Here is a 17,092-nt window from a genome sequence, read left to right as displayed (position 1 = left end):
TCATGCAAAATTTGGTTATAATATCTTAAAGAAGTCCAAATGAATAGTGAAGAGACAAACTACTTTCCAGAATAAATAGTAGATCCTATTAAATATGGTGGCCCAGGAATTCCCTTCTGGGGTGATGTCATGATGACATCCAACCATCCTTTTTTTGGTACTGAGCTATGCAGTGGTGGAGCTTCATGCTCTGGCACCGGGGGCGGAGAGCAGGCGGGGGCATGACTGGCGCATGTCCGGGGGGGGTCACGCCGCCCGCAGTGGTGTGGTGCGTGTCCTGGGGGTGTGGAGCCCAGCGTGTGTGGGGGCCGCGATGGCACTCACTGGGATTGTGGTGCCAGGGGCAATGCGCGCCCCCAGTCCCCCTCTTGCTCTGCCAGTGGAGCTATGTGGCACAGAGGAAATGTACAATTGTAACCAGCGGAGCTGTGTCAAGACATTTTGCTGTATGAGGCAGCTGCCCTACAAAAGCCAACCAGATCAGAAGTTGAATCTTACATTATCCTCCACCATATCTCGAGGACTCAAGCTTTTTTAGGAGGCACAGGGGAGGCCCCTACACACAGCTCTGTCGTCCAAAACCAATCCAGCAGCTGCCGCCTGAGGCAGCCACCTCCCTCTGTCTAATGGTAGGGCCGGCCTGTGGGCAATCTGCCAACCACAATGGAAATGGAAGCAGTGCAAGCTACTAAAAATGTGATCAACACATTAAAACCTCTCAGGCATTGTTCACTATATAGAGACTATTAGCAGAATTTCACACAAAGCCGAACTACACACTCCTGTTATATCAGGATACCGGTATTTAAAAAATCAAATCCAAGAGCTAGTAATGCAATGTCAACATACATATATATAAAATTACAATCTTATGGCAGAACTGCACCTTACTCATGACACAGAGCTGTCACTGAAAAGAGTATCCTATGTCTAATTTTCTGTCCTATCTCAGCTGCTTTCAGATGGGTGCTTATTATGGTATGGGTGCTTCTCACACATGGAAGTTTCTTCTAGCATCCACATGACATTGTTTATATCAACATGCCAGCCCATATTATTTCCTGGTTTAATCCAATTTACCCTTTCTGGGGGAAATCCAATACAGTACATTAAGAAAAAGCCCTGCTGCCACTGACCTGTCTGTGACATCTCAACGACTCTTTTCCAAATTAAGCCCCTGCCATAAAGCCCCCTTACTCATCTGGGCTCAAACTGAGTTTTCCTGCCATTGCCAGCAGCAGCCCATGATGTTTGGGGAAACTTTTAATCATTTTTTTTAGCTTCCAAATGTGGATTTAAATATGATATTATGAATGGTTCTTTCTGTTGCACCTATTTGTTTACTGTTCTTCTGAGATGCTTTGAGCATAATTTGGAAAAGTACACCAAGAACTCAGGCCAGTGTAAGTTTCAATAGTGGGAGTGGTCCCTACTCACAAATCAATAGTCAGTGCTTTTTTCTTGGTGTATTTAATAACAAGAACTCCAACTTATTTAATTTGGAAAAGTGGCATATGAAAAGCTAATAATGATGATGATGGAGGGAAGGAAAGACCAAAGTAATGATTTGTTTGTTTCATTTATTTCCCGCCTTTTCCTCCAAAGAGCTTGAGGTGGTGTACGTGGCTCTTCCCCATCTCATTTAATCACCGCATCAACCCTGTGACATAGGTTAGGCTAAGAGGCAGGGACTCACCTAAGGTCACCCAGTGAGCTTCATGGCTGTGTCAGGATTTGAACCCTGGTCTCCCAGGTCCTAGTTCCACACTCTAACCGCTACACTATACCAGCTCTCAAAAGCTGGGATAGCTCAGTTGGTAGAGCATGAGACTTAAATTCAGGGTTGTGGGTTTGAGCCCCATGTGGGGTGAAAGATTCTTGCATGTCAGGGGGCTGGACTAGATGACCCTCGTGGTCCCTTCCAACTCTATGATTCTATGAGGTGATTCTACACATTTGCCAGGGATAACTCAACATGGAGACACATTTTTGGGTGACAGCCTCGCGTCTTGCATGCATTAACACGCAGCTACACTTACAGGGCAAATTAAATTGCACAACACACCAAAGCTCCACAGCAGGTAAAGTTGCAGAAACCGTTAACATAGCTCCAAAGTGTGTTATCAAATACGTAAACACAGAAATTGCAAAGGCGGCTCCCACATTCACCAGCAACAAACTCAGCCTCTTCCGAATTTTGATTTTATAAACGCTATAGGCAAAGCTCATCAACAATACTTCTTCCTGAAATGAAGCTCCTTGGGTGGTTATCTTCCTCAATTGCATTGCCAAATATGTATACGGGGATATATTTATACACAAATGCCATATTCAATCTGACATTTGTTCAATTACACAATTCTCCTCTCACAAAAGATATAGGCAGACGTCACGCCAATAGTTGTTGTTTTTTTACTCACTATAAACCAAGCTCCCCAAAGGAGAATCACATATGAAAATTACCTTTATTTCATTTATTTAGTATTATATTTAAACCCCACTTTTCCTCCAAGGAGCTCATGTTCAGGGGGCATACGTTTTTATCCTCACAACAGCCCTGTGAGGTGGGCTAGGCTGAGAGGCAGTGACTGGCCCAAGGCCACCCAGTGAGCATCGTGGGGATGTTGGTAGGCAACCTAAGGCCTGTGGGCCAGATGCGGCCCAATCACCTTCTCAATCTGGCCCAGGGATGGTCCAGGAATCAGCATGCTTTTACATGAGGAGAATGTGTCCCTTTATTTAAAATGCACCTCTGGGTTATTTGTGGGGCATAGGAATTTTTTTCCTTCAACATATAGTCTGGCCTACCACATGGTCTGAGGGACGGTGGACCAGCCCACGGCTGAAAAAGGTTGCTGAACCCTGCCCTAGGCTGTGTGGGTTTTGGGTGTCAGAGGGGAAATACGCCAAAATGGGAGGTGCGAGAAGGTGTTCGTTTGGGCTTGCCCTGGAGAAAGCGGTGAGCTAATTTGGGCCCACAAGCCATCGAGGAGACTGGCGTCAGACTTACCTGGGGATGCTAGTCAAATACGTCACGACGTTCAGAAAATCTTCATCAGGGATCTCGCTGAACCCTGCGTACTCAGGGAAGGTGATGATGGGTGCACCATCTTTCCCTCTTCCTCCTGCAAGAGAGAGGGGACCTCAGTGGGCTAAATACAGATCACAGCGGTCAATTCTCCCCTGCCAACAGCGTTTCATCAAATTGGTGTCATTCACAAAACGAAAACAACATACATCAACTTTTCCCACTAGCCAATAACTGTTCTGATTATTATTTATGAATCGACTGCAGTGCCCTGGAAATTTGCTCCTGGGGTGAATTATCCTGCCTGAGGAACGTATAATCTAAATGCTTACAGGGAAGGAGATGAGGGCAAGCATGGTAAGAGACCAACGAAAGCAAATGCAGTCAAGTGTACTACTAAGGTTCTGTTTCAGCTGGGAACAGGGATCATGACCGTATACACACCTCACCGTTGGAACAACTTTTATTTCTGTCAAGGGCCACATTCCCTTAGAAATAATCTACCAGAAGCCAGATAATGGCAGTGGGCAAGGCTGGAGCCAAAAAATTTCTTAGCACCCAACTCTCTCCCTCACCCTCTCTCCTAATCCCTTTTCTATCTCTTTCTGTACCCCTTCCCCGCCCCCGCTCCCAGCCACCTGTACAAAATGAATCCCCATGAAATCACGCCCCCCCCCCCACACCTTACATGGAAACTCATTTAACTGAACCTTGACAGCCCATTCCTATTCTTCAGCAAAAGCCATTTTTGGAGGGGGGCAATTTGGAGTAGAGGATTTTTTTGGGGGGAGTATTAAGCCCCGCCTGCTACTTCTCCACTCCAAAATGTCTCATTTCTAAAGCAATTTTTATAAGGGGTGGGGTAACAACTATCAGGTTTCTGTTTGTATACAGTGGACGCTTGGGTTGCGAACGTGATCCGTGCGGGATGCACGTTTGCAACCCGCAGCGTCGCGTCTGCACAAGCGCGGGTTGCAATTCGGCGCGTCTGTGCATGCACAAAGCGTGATTTAGCATGTCTGCGCATGTGTGACCGCCGAAACCTGGAAGTAACCTGTTCTGGTACTTCCGGGTTTCGGCGGTCCACAACCCGGAAAAACGCAACCTGAAGTGTCTGTAACCCGAGGTATGACTGTAGAGGCATTTGTTGGCGCAGAATGTGAAACACACTGAATTTCTCCTGCATCCCTAGTGATCAGTTTCCTTATCAAGCTACAGTTACCAGGGTTTGCGGAGGGAAGCCATGGCACTTAAGCTGGTATATAAATTCCATGCATCTACCTATAGACATAAATGAAAAATGCAAATACAGGAAACACCCACCCCAATTCTGCCTGTATTTGAGCGCATTTAACAGCCAAAGCAATGCAAAGAAATAGAGGAAAACAACAGAATGGGAAGAACCAGAGATCTGTTCAAGAAAATCGGAAATATGAAAGGAACATTTCGTACAAAGATTACCATAATAAAGGACAAAAGTGGTAGGGACCTAACAGAAGCAGAAGACATCAAGAAGAGGTGGCAAGAATACACAGAGGAATTATACCAGAAAGATATGGATGTCTCGTACACCCCAGGTAGTGTGGTTGCTGACCTTGAGCCAGACATCCTGGAGAGTGAAGTCAAATGGGCCTTAGAAAGCACTGCAAATAACAAGGCCAGTGGAAGTGATGGTATTCCAGCTGAACTATTTAAAATTTTAAAAGATGATGCTGTTAAGGTGCTACACTCAATATGCCAGCAAGTTTGGAAAACTCAGCAGTGGCCAGAGGATTGGAGAAGATCAGTCTACATCCCAATCCCAAAGAAGGGCAGTGCCAAAGAATGCTCCAACTACCGCACAATTTCACTCATTTCACACGCTAGCAAGGTTATGCTTAAAATTCTACAAGGAAGGCTCAAGCAGTATGTGGACCGAGAACTCCCAGAAGTGCAAGCTGGATTTAGAAGAGGCAGAGGAACCAGAGACCAAATTGCAAACATGCGCTGGGTTATGGAGAAAGCTAGAGAGTTCCAGAAAGACATCTACTTCTGCTTCATTGACTATGCAAAAGCCTTTGACTGTGTCGACCACAGCAAACTATGGCAAGTTCTTACAGAAATGGGAGTGCCTGATCACCTCATCTGTCTCCTGAGAAATCTCTATGTGGGACAAGAAGCTACAGTTGGAACTGGATATGGAACAACTGATTGGTTCAAAATTGGGAAAGGGGTACGACAAGGCTGTATATTGTCTCCCTGCTTATTTAACTTATATGCAGAATTCATCATGCGAAAGGCTGGGCTGGATGAATCTGAAGCCGGAATTAAGATTGCCGGAAGAAATATCAACAACCTCAGATATGCAGAGGACACAACCTTGATGGCAGAAAGTGAGGAGGAATTAAAGAACCTTTTATTGAGGGTGAAAGAGGAGAGCGCAAAATATGGTCTGAAGCTCAACATCAAAAAAACGAAGATCATGGCTACTGGGCCCATCACCTCCTGGCAAATAGAAGGGGAAGAAATGGAGGCAGTAAGAGATTTTACTTTCTTGGGCTCCATGATCACTGCAGATGGTGACAGCAGCCACGAAATTAAAAGACGCCTGCTTCTTGGGAGAAAAGCAATGACAAACCTAGACAGCATCTTAAAAAGTAGAGACCATCACCTTGCCAACAAAGGTCCGTATAGTAAAAGCTATGGTTTTCCCAGTACTGTAGTGATGTATGGAAGTGAGAGCTGGACCATAAAGAAGGCTGATCGCCGAAGAACTGATGCTTTTGAATTATGGTGCTGGAGGAGACTCTTGAGAGTCCCATGGACTGCAAGAAGATCAAACCTATCCATTCTTAAGGAAATTAGCCCAGAGTGCTCACTGGAAGGACAGATCGTGAAGCTGAGGCTCCAATACTTTGGCCACCTCATGAGAAGAGAAGACTCCCTGGAAAAGACCCTGATGTTGGGAAAGATGGAGGGCCCAAGGAGAAGGGGACGACAGAGGATGAGATGGTTGGATGGTGTTCTTGAAGCTACCAGCATGAGTTTGATCAAACTGCGGGAGGCAGTGGAGGACAGAAGTGCCTGGCGTGCTCTGGTCCATGGGGTCACGAAGAGTCGGACACGACTAAACGACTAAACAACAACAAAACAGCCAAAGATGATCTGACTTCAAATCACATCATACAGTACATTTGAACATGCTCCCCATGTGAAGATTTCACACATTTACACTTAGCATATGCCCTGAGGAAGCATGACTGGCCATAGTTTCTTAGCCTGTGCATAGCCGTGCGTGCCTGCAGTTAAACACATGAATGCGCAGACCCCACATCTGCACAATGGTTTGACACTATTTCTTGCAGGAGAGTGTTTTCACATGGGGAAGATTGTAATATGTGGAGCAGACGTATGGCAGCGAAATGGCTTTGGTGCCAAAAAAACCTTCAGAGGCAGGGGAATCAGTGACACCTTGTGGAGAAGACAGGTAATGTTGTGGCCGGGGGAGGGGAATGGGAAATGCAAAAGATCAGGAATGGATCATACTTGTGTTATTCACGCACACCTTGATAATTACAAAGCAGAGAGGTGCCTTTATATAACACTAAAAAGGAATGTTCTAAATGCAAAATTGTACTCAAGAGCAGATCCCTTGAAATTAGTGGCACCAAGTTGGCCGTGACCACTATTTCCAATGGACTTGACATGGCTAATGCTGGACACAGCCCAATAAATTTAACATTATAATAACCTAAATAAATGTGCACATTGACAGAAGCAAGAACTACGCTCTGCCAAAATCCAGTAAAGGGTTTGTGTTCTACCAAAAATCAATTTCATCTTTGTTTTGCTGCCCTTACTCTCATGTAACTGTTCAGTTTAGAAAGAGCCACGCAAATATATACTTGATTCCTCCATTTCAAAATATTTTTTAAAATACTGTATTACTTTCACTGTTTAGTTGTTTGTTGCCATGGGCCCCTCAGGGTGAGAGAAAAATAACAACGTCAACAACAACAGTTATTGTTGCTGCTCTTCTTAACTTTCTCTCACAAAGCATTCTTACTGTTACAAACACATACATATTAATCTCTTGATTAGCACACAGGAAAAAATTCTGTAGAAGCTGAGCTTCTGAGTTACCTAGGGCCCTTGTTGTCATGGCTGGGGGCCAAGGAGTGGTGGGAGGTACCTGGTGGGGAACTCCCCAGGGAAGAAGGCTCGGAGCCCAGCAAGTGATGGGGAGAAGAGGGAGAAGGACTGGGAGGAGAAGGTGTCAGAATCTGAAGATGTACCAGGGCTTAGTGAGCAGGAGAGGCTGTGGCAGAGAGCAATTCAGACTCCAAGGCTGGAGGGGAAGATGGCCAAGAGGCAGAGATGGATCACAGCAGGTTTTCTCGGGGAAGGCTCTGGGGCAGAAAATAACCCCCAAACATGCTTGGACATGGAGCTTTAAACCACAGACCTGTGCCTGGAAAGAGTGGGTCAAATGGTAAGAGTGGATAAGCCCTTACATGGTCACAGACATATATATATGGACGCGGGTGACGCTGTGGTCTAAACCACTGAGCCTCTTGGGCTTGCCAATCAGAAGGTCAGCGATTCGAATCCCTGCGACAGGGTGAGCTCCCATTGCTCTGTCCTGCTAACCTAGTAGTTCAAAAGCATGCCAGTGCAACTAGATGAATAGGTACCGCTGTGGTGGGAAGGTAAACGGCGTTTCTGTGCGCTCTGGCTTCCGTCACAGTGTCCCATTGCGCCAGAAGCGGTTTAGTCATGCTGGCCACATGACCCAGAAAGCTGTCTGTGGACAAACACTGGCTCCATCTTCCTGAAAGCGAGGTGAGCGTTGCAACTCCATAGTCGCCTTTGACTGGACTTAACCATCCAGGGGTCCTTTACCTTTTTACATGGGTCACCAATGCAGGCAAAGCCTGAGTCTTTTGCCCGCTCCACAGTGGCATTACCTCAGCTCAGACTTCAGAATTTATCTTTGGCATGTTGGCCAAAACAGTTTAGCCATCACCTAGGCTGAACTGGCATTTGCACCCAGGACCAAGGCCCGGAGCTAAATTGACACATTTAGCAAAGCAGCTTCTCAGATCGCTCTCTGCATCTAGCCAGTTAACAAAAGATGTCCATCAACGATAGCTGATGGAGGAAGCAGATCACGCAGCTGTCAAACCTCAATCTTCTCTCATTTGTCTCTCTCTGCCTGTCTTAGGGGGAAATGAATTAAAACGAGCTTTGCTGCAGTGCTTATTGTGCTCAGATTATGCAAATTCCTGCAGATTTCTCAACGGTCAGAAACCTGCAGTCGTCTACATCTTTTGTTTTCTAGATTCCTAAAGGCATAATGCACTTTAAAAAAACAAAAACGGATTTGATTTCCTTTGCTCAAATATCAACAGTAGATTACTTATAGTAGTGATTCCCATGTATTTTACTAAAAAGGACATTCCAGGGGAGTAAAATGTATAAAAGGTACAGATCCCTTTCACCAGGGCTGAGGATCAGGATAATTAATCTCCCTTACCAGAGCTCACAGGCCAAGTCTGACAGGTAACCTGTTTTTGTCTCCACAGTTTAAAACCATGTGCCCCAATGCAGGACTTCTATAGCTCTGCGGACGGTGCTTTGCAAGCCCAGACAATCTGCTGATCACCGGGGCTTGCAAAGCACCATCCACAGAGCTACGCAAGTACCAAAAACCAGCTGTTTGTCCGTGCTTGCAAAATGCTGTGCAAGGGACTTTGAAGGTGCTGCCAATCAGCTGATTGCTGGTGCCTGCAAACTCCAATTTGGCAAATATATTATGTCAGGGGAAGGGGAAGCTGTCATGGCTTAGCTATAACAGCCTTACGGATGAAATAGGGAGGTGTGGCGGGCACTAGTTATGTCTGCAGGCCTGAGGTTCCCCACCGCTGCCTTAAAATGAAAAAAGGGACACCTTTCCCCTGAAACTGCAAAAGAGGAATGGTCTGGAATCTCTGGCAAAATGAATTATACCCATAAGCATTGTGTCTCACGACTCATTCAGAAATTCATGGACAGTAAAGTTGCCCACTCCCTGGAACTCAGGTGAGCCAGAAGGCTAAAGGAGGTAGGGGCTTCTTCACACAGTGCATAGCTAAACTATTGAAACTGCCCCCACAAGATTAGTGAGGCACAGCAACTTAGATGGTTTTACAGGAGGATCAGACAAATTCTGAAGAGAATAAGGCTATCAATGCCCACAAATCACTCTTGCATACAAACGATGCTGTACACCTTTAGGAACCAGGCAAAAATGTTCCTCTTTAACCAGGCGTTTGGCTGATTGACATCCAAGGCCCTTTTAAAATGTGTTGAGGAGTGGGGTGATTATTGGGTTGTTCTTGTTTTTATTTTTATTGTGTATTTTGTGTTTTCATATTGTAACCACCCTGAGACCTGCAGGTATAGGGTGGTATACAAATGTTGATATGATACGATACGATAATTTTATTGTCGTTGTCCCATACAGAACAATGAAATTGAAAAAAATCTACATCAGACATTCAGAAACCAACTAGCCTGCTATCCCAGCTATCCCAGCCTGGTTAGCCCCCTAAAAACTCTGATACCCCATAATTAAATACAGTATACTTCCATAGAGACTCCTTACACTGCGTTTAAAACCAAGATCGCATTTGAATAGAAACTGTTTCTCTGGCGGCTAGTCCTAGTCTTTATAACCCTGTACCTTCTTCCAGAAGGCAGAAGCTGAAAGAGATCATTTCCGGGGTGTGCACTATCCTGCAGCTTTCTTATGGCACCTGGAAGCATAGATTTGATCCAGTCTTTACAACCCTGGACAGCACTGTTTTTTCCCCTGACCGGGCAGCTCCCAAACCACACACACAGACCATAAGTTAATACACTCTCAACAGTACAATGGTAAAATGCCATCAACAGGTCCTTTGAGAAATTATAGTAATATTAATATTAATATTAATATTAATATTAATACTATGGCCCTTACTTTCTGTTGCTCCAAGGGAAAAGACTCTTTCCAGTAATAGAAAAGTATGAAACATTCCAAACAGAAGAGGAAACAAAAATACAGACTCTCTCGGAAGGCCGTAGATTCTCCTTCATTGGAGGTTTTCAAACAGAGATTGGATGGCCATTCACCAGGGATTCTTTAACTGTGATTCCTGCATTACAGGGAGCTGGACTGGATGACCAACTCTACAGTGCTATTGCTCTATTAGATATGATGGCCAAATACGAAGTCCAGGATTAGTGGCAGCATGCCTCTCGATGCCAGGTGCTGGGAATGGCTATTGCGCTGGTGCCCTGTTTGTGGCCTTCCCAGGGGCATTCAGCTAACCACTATGGGAAAGAGGATGCTCGACTAGACAGGCTTTTGGTACAACCTGGCAGGGATATTCCAGTGTGCTTACACCTAGGACCAACACTGCTTGTGTGTGTGTCGGCATACTTCGCACTTGCCCGGTCTGCAAGCAGATATTGCTGACACGGTCTCTGGGATTCTTTTTTCACAAGGAAGCTGAGCCTCTACAGCTGCCCCTGGAACTGACTGCTGATGGAACTGACGGTTTCTATCTGGCAGTGTTGGGGTCCTCCAAGTTCTAGCCCAGGCAGGCAGCCGGCCGATGGAATGAGGTTGCAGTGGGATGGGGGGCAGCCAGCCTGGAGAGGGAGACGGGGGGGAACAAGCCAACAATAGTTGGCTGGAAACATTTCTGTGATATCGCCAGAAAGCCCCCTCCCTTGCCCCCCCCTTCCCCCTGCCTCCTCCATAAGTTGCCTCCTTTTACGACATGTTGATAACTTAATCCCCATTAACCCAGACGGGCCCCTTAGGGCTATTCCAGATGTATTATTATAATAATTATTATGTTTTATTATTATTTTCTGAGCTATGTTTGTTTGCAATAAAGGCTTTCTTACAAAAAAAAAAAAAAAAAAGGAACTGACTGCTTCTCAAGTGAGGGAAGAGTATACCATCAAGAAGAGTACATCAGAACAGAAGAAAGGACATGCATCTTGGTCCCTTCCTTTCTGATTCCACCACTGCTTCCTGCACTTTCAGATTTGGGCTAAAATGTGGAAATCCTTTGCGTAAACATGGTTTTTAGGCTTTTGAACTCTGGGCATTCCAGTTCTGGGTTTTAGCAGATAGAGTGAGCTCTAGATCCATTCATCCCGGCTATATATATATATATTGTTATGTAGTGTAGTTTCACCCTGGGCCAACAGGGGGATACTGTATATAGTTTTCACTCAGGTCTGTAGATAGTTTTCACTCAGGTCCGCGGCAGTTATTTTAGGCGGGAACTCTGGGCTGTTGTGGTTACAATGTTGACAGCCGGCTGCCTATAAATACAGGCCGGCTGAGCTGTTCGCAGTTAGTTCTATTCCAGCTTACCATAATAAAGAGCTACTTGAAGAAATTGCTGTGCCGGCTGCTATGTCAACCCACCACCTAACACTGGCGACGAAGGTGGGATTGATGGACATCAGAGCACAGCCAGATGCGGCCAGCCTCTGAACTGAGCTGAATCACTGAGCTGAATCACAGAGCGAAATCACTGAGCGAAATCACTGGGCAGAACCAATTCAGAGCTGACTGTTCTGGCTAGAGCACTGTGTTCCATCCATCGCCCTTCACGCCGGCATCGGAATCATGGCTTCACTTGTGCCTCTACCGCCGTTTGCGCCAGCCTCTGAATCATGGGACTCCTACCTCGCTCGGTTCGACTGCTACCTCCAAGCCAACGAGCTGACAGAAGTATCACAGGAGCGGAAGCGGGGCCTATTCCTCAGCCTCTGTGGGCCTGAGGTGTTTGAGACGGCCCGAGCGTTGGTTGCGCCTGAAGCAGTCCAGGCAACACCATGGGACACGATCCAAGAGAAGCTCCGCAACCACTACGCACCAAAGCCGTCCAAGATTGCTGCCCGCCATGCGTTCTACCACCGGAACCAGGCAGAGGGGGAGTCAATCAACAACTACACCACCGCCCTGTGACAGGCTGCAATGCACTGTGAGTTCCGAGACTTAGACGATGCCCTGATGGATCGAATCGTCTGCGGGGTCCGGGACATCCATCTGCAACGGCGCCTCCTAGCCAAGCCAGACCTCACGCTACAGAAAGCCATTGAGGAGGCTGTGGCCTCAGAAGCTGCTGAACGCTCCGCCCAGGAGATCCGCAAGTCCAGCAGCCCGCGTCTTGCTAGGGAGCCAGTTCCGGTGCATCATGAAAAGGCCAGCAGTGAGGAGGCATCCTCCAGTGAAGACGATGACGTGCACCAGACAAAGCGGGAGCGCAGGAAGTTCCAACAGAAGTCCAAGGGCCAACCGGAATGTGCTGGCTGCGGAGGCAACCATTCCCGTGCCAAGTGTCGATTCAGAGACGCCATCTGTAGGAAGTGTTCCAGAAGGGGCCACATCGCTAAGGTCTGCCGATCGGCTCCGTCTGACACCCCCCCTTCATCGATTCGCAAGTCCAAGTCTTCACTCCAGTCTGCCAAGGAAAGTTGTTTCGCTCTCACCAACTGCCGCTGCCCGTCTGGAACCACGATTGGCCAAACCGACTCGCCTACGCAACGCAAGCTGAACGTCACGGTGCTCATTGAAGGAGCTCCATGTGACATGGAGATCGACACCGGGTCTGCCCTGTCCATCGTGTCATGGAGCACCATCAAAAGACTGGTACCCAGAGTGTCCAAAAGGCAACTCGACTCTCACCGCGTACACCTGAGAGACTACCAGGGAAACGACATTCCCGTGGTAGGTGTTGGCCGGTTCCGGATCGCCTTCAAGGATTTTTCGGGCCTGCTCCGGTTGGTGGTGGTCGAAGGTCAGCGGCCAAGCCTCCTAGGGCTAGACTGGTTTGATGCCCTCGGCCTGGAAGTCACCGGCATCAACTGCATCTCTAACGCAGAGACTGAGGGTCTGGTCAAAGACTTTGCCGAGGTTTTTGACGGCACCTTGGGCCAATATACAGGTACGCCCATCTCCTTTAGCCTTGATCCACAAGTCGCCCCCATCAAGCTAAAGCCACGCCGGGTTCCCTTTGCTCTCAAGGCTAAGGTGGATGAACAACTGGACAAACTGATCGCCCAAGGAGTTTTGGAGCCGGTTGACCACGCAAAGTGGGAAACCCCCATCGTCACGCCTGTCAAGCCAGATGGGTCGGTGAGAATCTGCGCTGACTACAAGTGCACGATCAACAAGGCACTTCAGCAGCACGCTTATCCGGTTCCTGTTGTCCAACACCTGCTGCATTCCCTGGGTGAGGGTAAGGTCTTCGCTAAGCTGGACCTTGCCCAAGCCTATCAACAACTGCCAGTCGATGATGCCACTGCTGAAGCCCAGACGATCGTCACCCACCGGGGGGCTTTCCGTTGCCGCCGGTTGCAGTTCGGGGTGAGTGTGGCTCCTGGCATCTTCCAAAGCCTTATGGAGCGTCTCCTGCAAGGGCTTCCGGGCGTGGTACCATATTTTGATGACTCACACCAGCAGCTGTTCGAGCGCCTCCGTGCCGTGCTGACCAGGTTCCAGGAGGCCGGGCTCAAGGTAAAGAGGGAGAAGTGCCAGATCGCCGTTCCACAGGTAGAGTTCCTGGGCTATCTTATCGATGCCTCCGGTCTTCATCCAACCACATCCAAGATCCGCGCTATCCAGCAGGCCCCCACCCCAAAGAACAAAACGGAGTTGCAGGCATTCCTGGGGCTGCTGAACTTTTATAACATGTTCCTGCCCCACAAAGCCACAGTGGCTGAGCCTCTTCACCGACTCCTTAGCACTAAGACGCCTTGGGCCTGGGGTCATCGGGAGACGGCGGCCTTCAACGCGGTCAAGGCTCTCCTTTCTTCAGACAGTGTGCTGGTACAGTACAGTGAATCCAGGCCGCTGGTCCTTGCCTGCGACGCCTCACCTTTTGGCATCGGTGCTGTCCTTAGTCACCGTTTTCCAGATGGAAGAGAAGCACCTGCTGTGGGGAGACCGCGTCGTGATTCCCCAGGGACTCCGTCAGCGCGTCCTGGAGGCTCTGCACGTTGGCCACCCGGGAATTGTCAAAATGAAGGCGTTGGCTCGGTGTTACGTCTGGTGGCCTAATATGGACGATGCCATCACTGCCTGGGTGTCCGCCTGTCAAGCGTGCCAGGAGTCGAGGCCTGCACCACCGGCAGCTAAGGGACACACCTGGGAGACGCCAAAGACACCCTGGTCGAGGGTGCACATCGATCTGGCTGGCCCCTTTCACGGCCGGACCTTTATGGTAGTGGTGGACGCCTATTCCAAATGGCTGGAGGTCGCCCTGATGCCCTCCACCACTACCGAAGCTGTCATCCGGGTGCTGCGAGGCCTGTTTGCAACGCATGGGTGTCCTGATGTCCTTGTCTCTGACAACGGACCGCAGTTCACGTCAGGCACGTTTGAGCGGTATCTTTTGGGACTGGGCATCCGCCATGCCCTAACGGCACCTTTTCATCCATCCAGCAACGGGCAAGCGGAAAGAATGGTGCGCTCGACAAAAGAGGCACTGGCGCACCTGGACCGGGGAGACTGGCATGAGCGGGTCGCCGAATACTTGTTCGTGCAACACATCACCCCTCATGCGGCCACAGGGAGGAGTCCTGCTGAACTGCTTATGGGCCGCCGCCTCAGGTCACCGCTCGACCGGCTACACCCAGACTTTGCCGTGGCTGAACCCCCAGGCTGTGCCAACGCACCACGGTCATTTGTCCCAGGAAACCAGGTCTTTGCCCGGAACTATGTGGGGGACATCCCTTGGGTGCCAGCCACAGTAGTGGGAGTCACTGGACCTCGCTCGTACCAGGTGGCACTCGAAGACGGACGCTTGTGGCGACGGCACATAGACCAGCTTAGGCGCAGGGTTGGGGACTTGGACACTACCGAGGTGCCCCCAACTGCGCTTGCGGCTCCAGAAGAGACACGTACAGATGGCGAGGCCCCACCTACACCTCCCTCACAAACTGCCAGCGTGGAGCCGAACCAAGCCGTTTCAGAACAGACTCAGACCACTCCACTTGCGGAGGCTCCACCCACAGCAGCGGATCCAGGGGAGTTGGTTCCAACGCCACCTAGGGTCGCACCACAGCCTCAGCGAGAACTGTGTGGCCCTCCGGACTTGGCTACCAGTCCCCGGCGGTCTGGCAGAGTTTCCAAGCGCCCAACTTATTTAAAGGACTATGTTGTTGGACAGGTATCACTGTTGGTCTAAGTATGGGAAATGTAACCGATATGCTTTTGTGCTTAATTGAACCATTACGCGTAGTGCTGTATATAAGGAAACCATTACGATTGTAACTAACGCCTTATCTCGGTGGGGAGGGGTGTTATGTAGTGTAGTTTCACCCTGGGCCAACAGGGGGATACTGTATATAGTTTTCACTCAGGTCTGTAGATAGTTTTCACTCAGGTCCGCGGCAGTTATTTTAGGCGGGAACTCTGGGCTGTTGTGGTTACAATGTTGACAGCCGGCTGCCTATAAATACAGGCCGGCTGAGCTGTTCGCAGTTAGTTCTATTCCAGCTTACCATAATAAAGAGCTACTTGAAGAAATCGCTGTGCCGGCTGCTATGTCAACCCACCACCTAACATATATGGCTTTCCCTTTTTCCGTTGAAGGGGAAAACAGGGCACTAAGCCGACTTCCAAGACAAAAGGAAAGAAAGCTAGCCAAGGAAACGAAATCCCCTCTAATATCTTTGGTGACAGTTTGTCTCAGAAGCTCCTGGTGTGCATAATGGGATCAGTCACATAGGTGCAGACTGCACACTGGACTCATTTGCACATAATTCCAGGCTGTTATTACAAGATGTTGAAATGGGAAGAGGGTGGGTTGCCATTACCTTTTTCTCCTGGCATAAAAACAATAAAATCTACCAAGGCTTTAGCAACTTCCAGCTATACATCTTTTTCACAGAGGCTTTATGTACATTAGAAACATACATACATACATTTAAATATTAATATAATAATACATTAATTCTGGGCACTGCAGTTTCTGAAGGATATGGACCAGCTGGGATGTAAGCAGAGGAGGGCGACCAAGATGCTCAAGGGTCTGGAAACTGAGCCTTATGAGGAAAGGTTGAGGCACATTTACACCACACTCACTGCAACTCATCCTCACCTCTAATTCTTCTGCTAAACAGAAGAAGAAGAAGCAACTCACCTGCTCAGCTGAAACCTGGGTTGTTCTCCCCATTCCAGAGCTCCCAGGCCCTTTCCCTAAATCTTAGGGTATGAGGCTCAAGAGACCTAGGACTTTGGTTGTAGGGACAGTTTTTCACATTTTTGTATTGGTCTTGTTACTATTATTATTATTATTATTATTATTATTATTATTATTATTATTATCATACTGCCCTTCGTCTGTAGATCTCAGATACATAATAAAAACAATGACAAAACAAACCATTAACCTTCCTCCCCCATCCACATTATTGCATCAATTTATAATGTTTTCAAACAAGGGCCTCACAAAAATTCATCAACATTTTAGGGTCCTTTTCTTCTAGTATGCACATATTAATGCAATTCTGCCGAATATACATATTTTTACAAGCAATTTCCCCAATATAATGCATTGTTCTATTTTATTTTCACCAGCGTGGGTTTTTACACCTGCTTACCCCCAAACATATGCTGTTCTGGGTACATTTTTTTGGTTGGGGAACTGCATTATGAAATTCAGAGGCACTTGAACATCAACTGATATCTGTGTTTCGGCTCATGTATCCCGGTCACCTATGACAAACTGAATTTGAATGCTGTTTCAGGAAGTACAGAATTAGGTAGGTTTGCATTGAAATGCAAACCAAACCCAATTTTGCCCCTGCCTCTACCTAGCAGCTGCGACAGAGCTTCTCCTGGTTAGCTGTCAACGGGCAATTAAAGGGGTGTGTTCTACCAAGAGCTATAAAACAAATGAATCCCAACCCTTACCTGACAGGATAGCAAACTGCCGGTGAAGCTGTTCTATGATATCCACAGCAACGAGAGGCCTGATCTCCTGTTGCATGATTTCATCTGCGCAAAAAACACAGAGAGAGAAAGTGAGT

The 17,092-nt window shown here is 47.9% G+C and overlaps 1 protein-coding gene across 11 annotated transcripts in view; it reads right to left on the bottom strand.

The window, feature by feature from the left end:
• The window catches only part of MCF2L2 (MCF.2 cell line derived transforming sequence-like 2), a 212,803-nt gene that overhangs the window by 159,506 nt on the left and 36,205 nt on the right, over positions 1–17,092 (bottom strand). For all 11 annotated transcript variants that reach the window (XM_081007785.1, XM_081007794.1, XM_081007795.1 and 8 more), the window contains exons 2-3: positions 16,977–17,060; positions 3,011–3,125 (exon numbers count right to left, since the gene is read on the bottom strand). In XM_081007785.1, coding sequence (XP_080863911.1) covers positions 3,011–3,125; positions 16,977–17,060 — 199 coding nt within the window. The remainder of the gene's footprint in view (positions 1–3,010; positions 3,126–16,976; positions 17,061–17,092) is intronic.

The sequence above is a fragment of the Podarcis pityusensis genome (genome assembly GCF_964106645.2).
Source record: "Podarcis pityusensis genome assembly, chromosome: 5".
Taxonomy (NCBI): domain Eukaryota; kingdom Metazoa; phylum Chordata; class Lepidosauria; order Squamata; family Lacertidae; genus Podarcis; species Podarcis pityusensis.
This window is presented reverse-complemented; position numbering and strand designations above follow the sequence as displayed.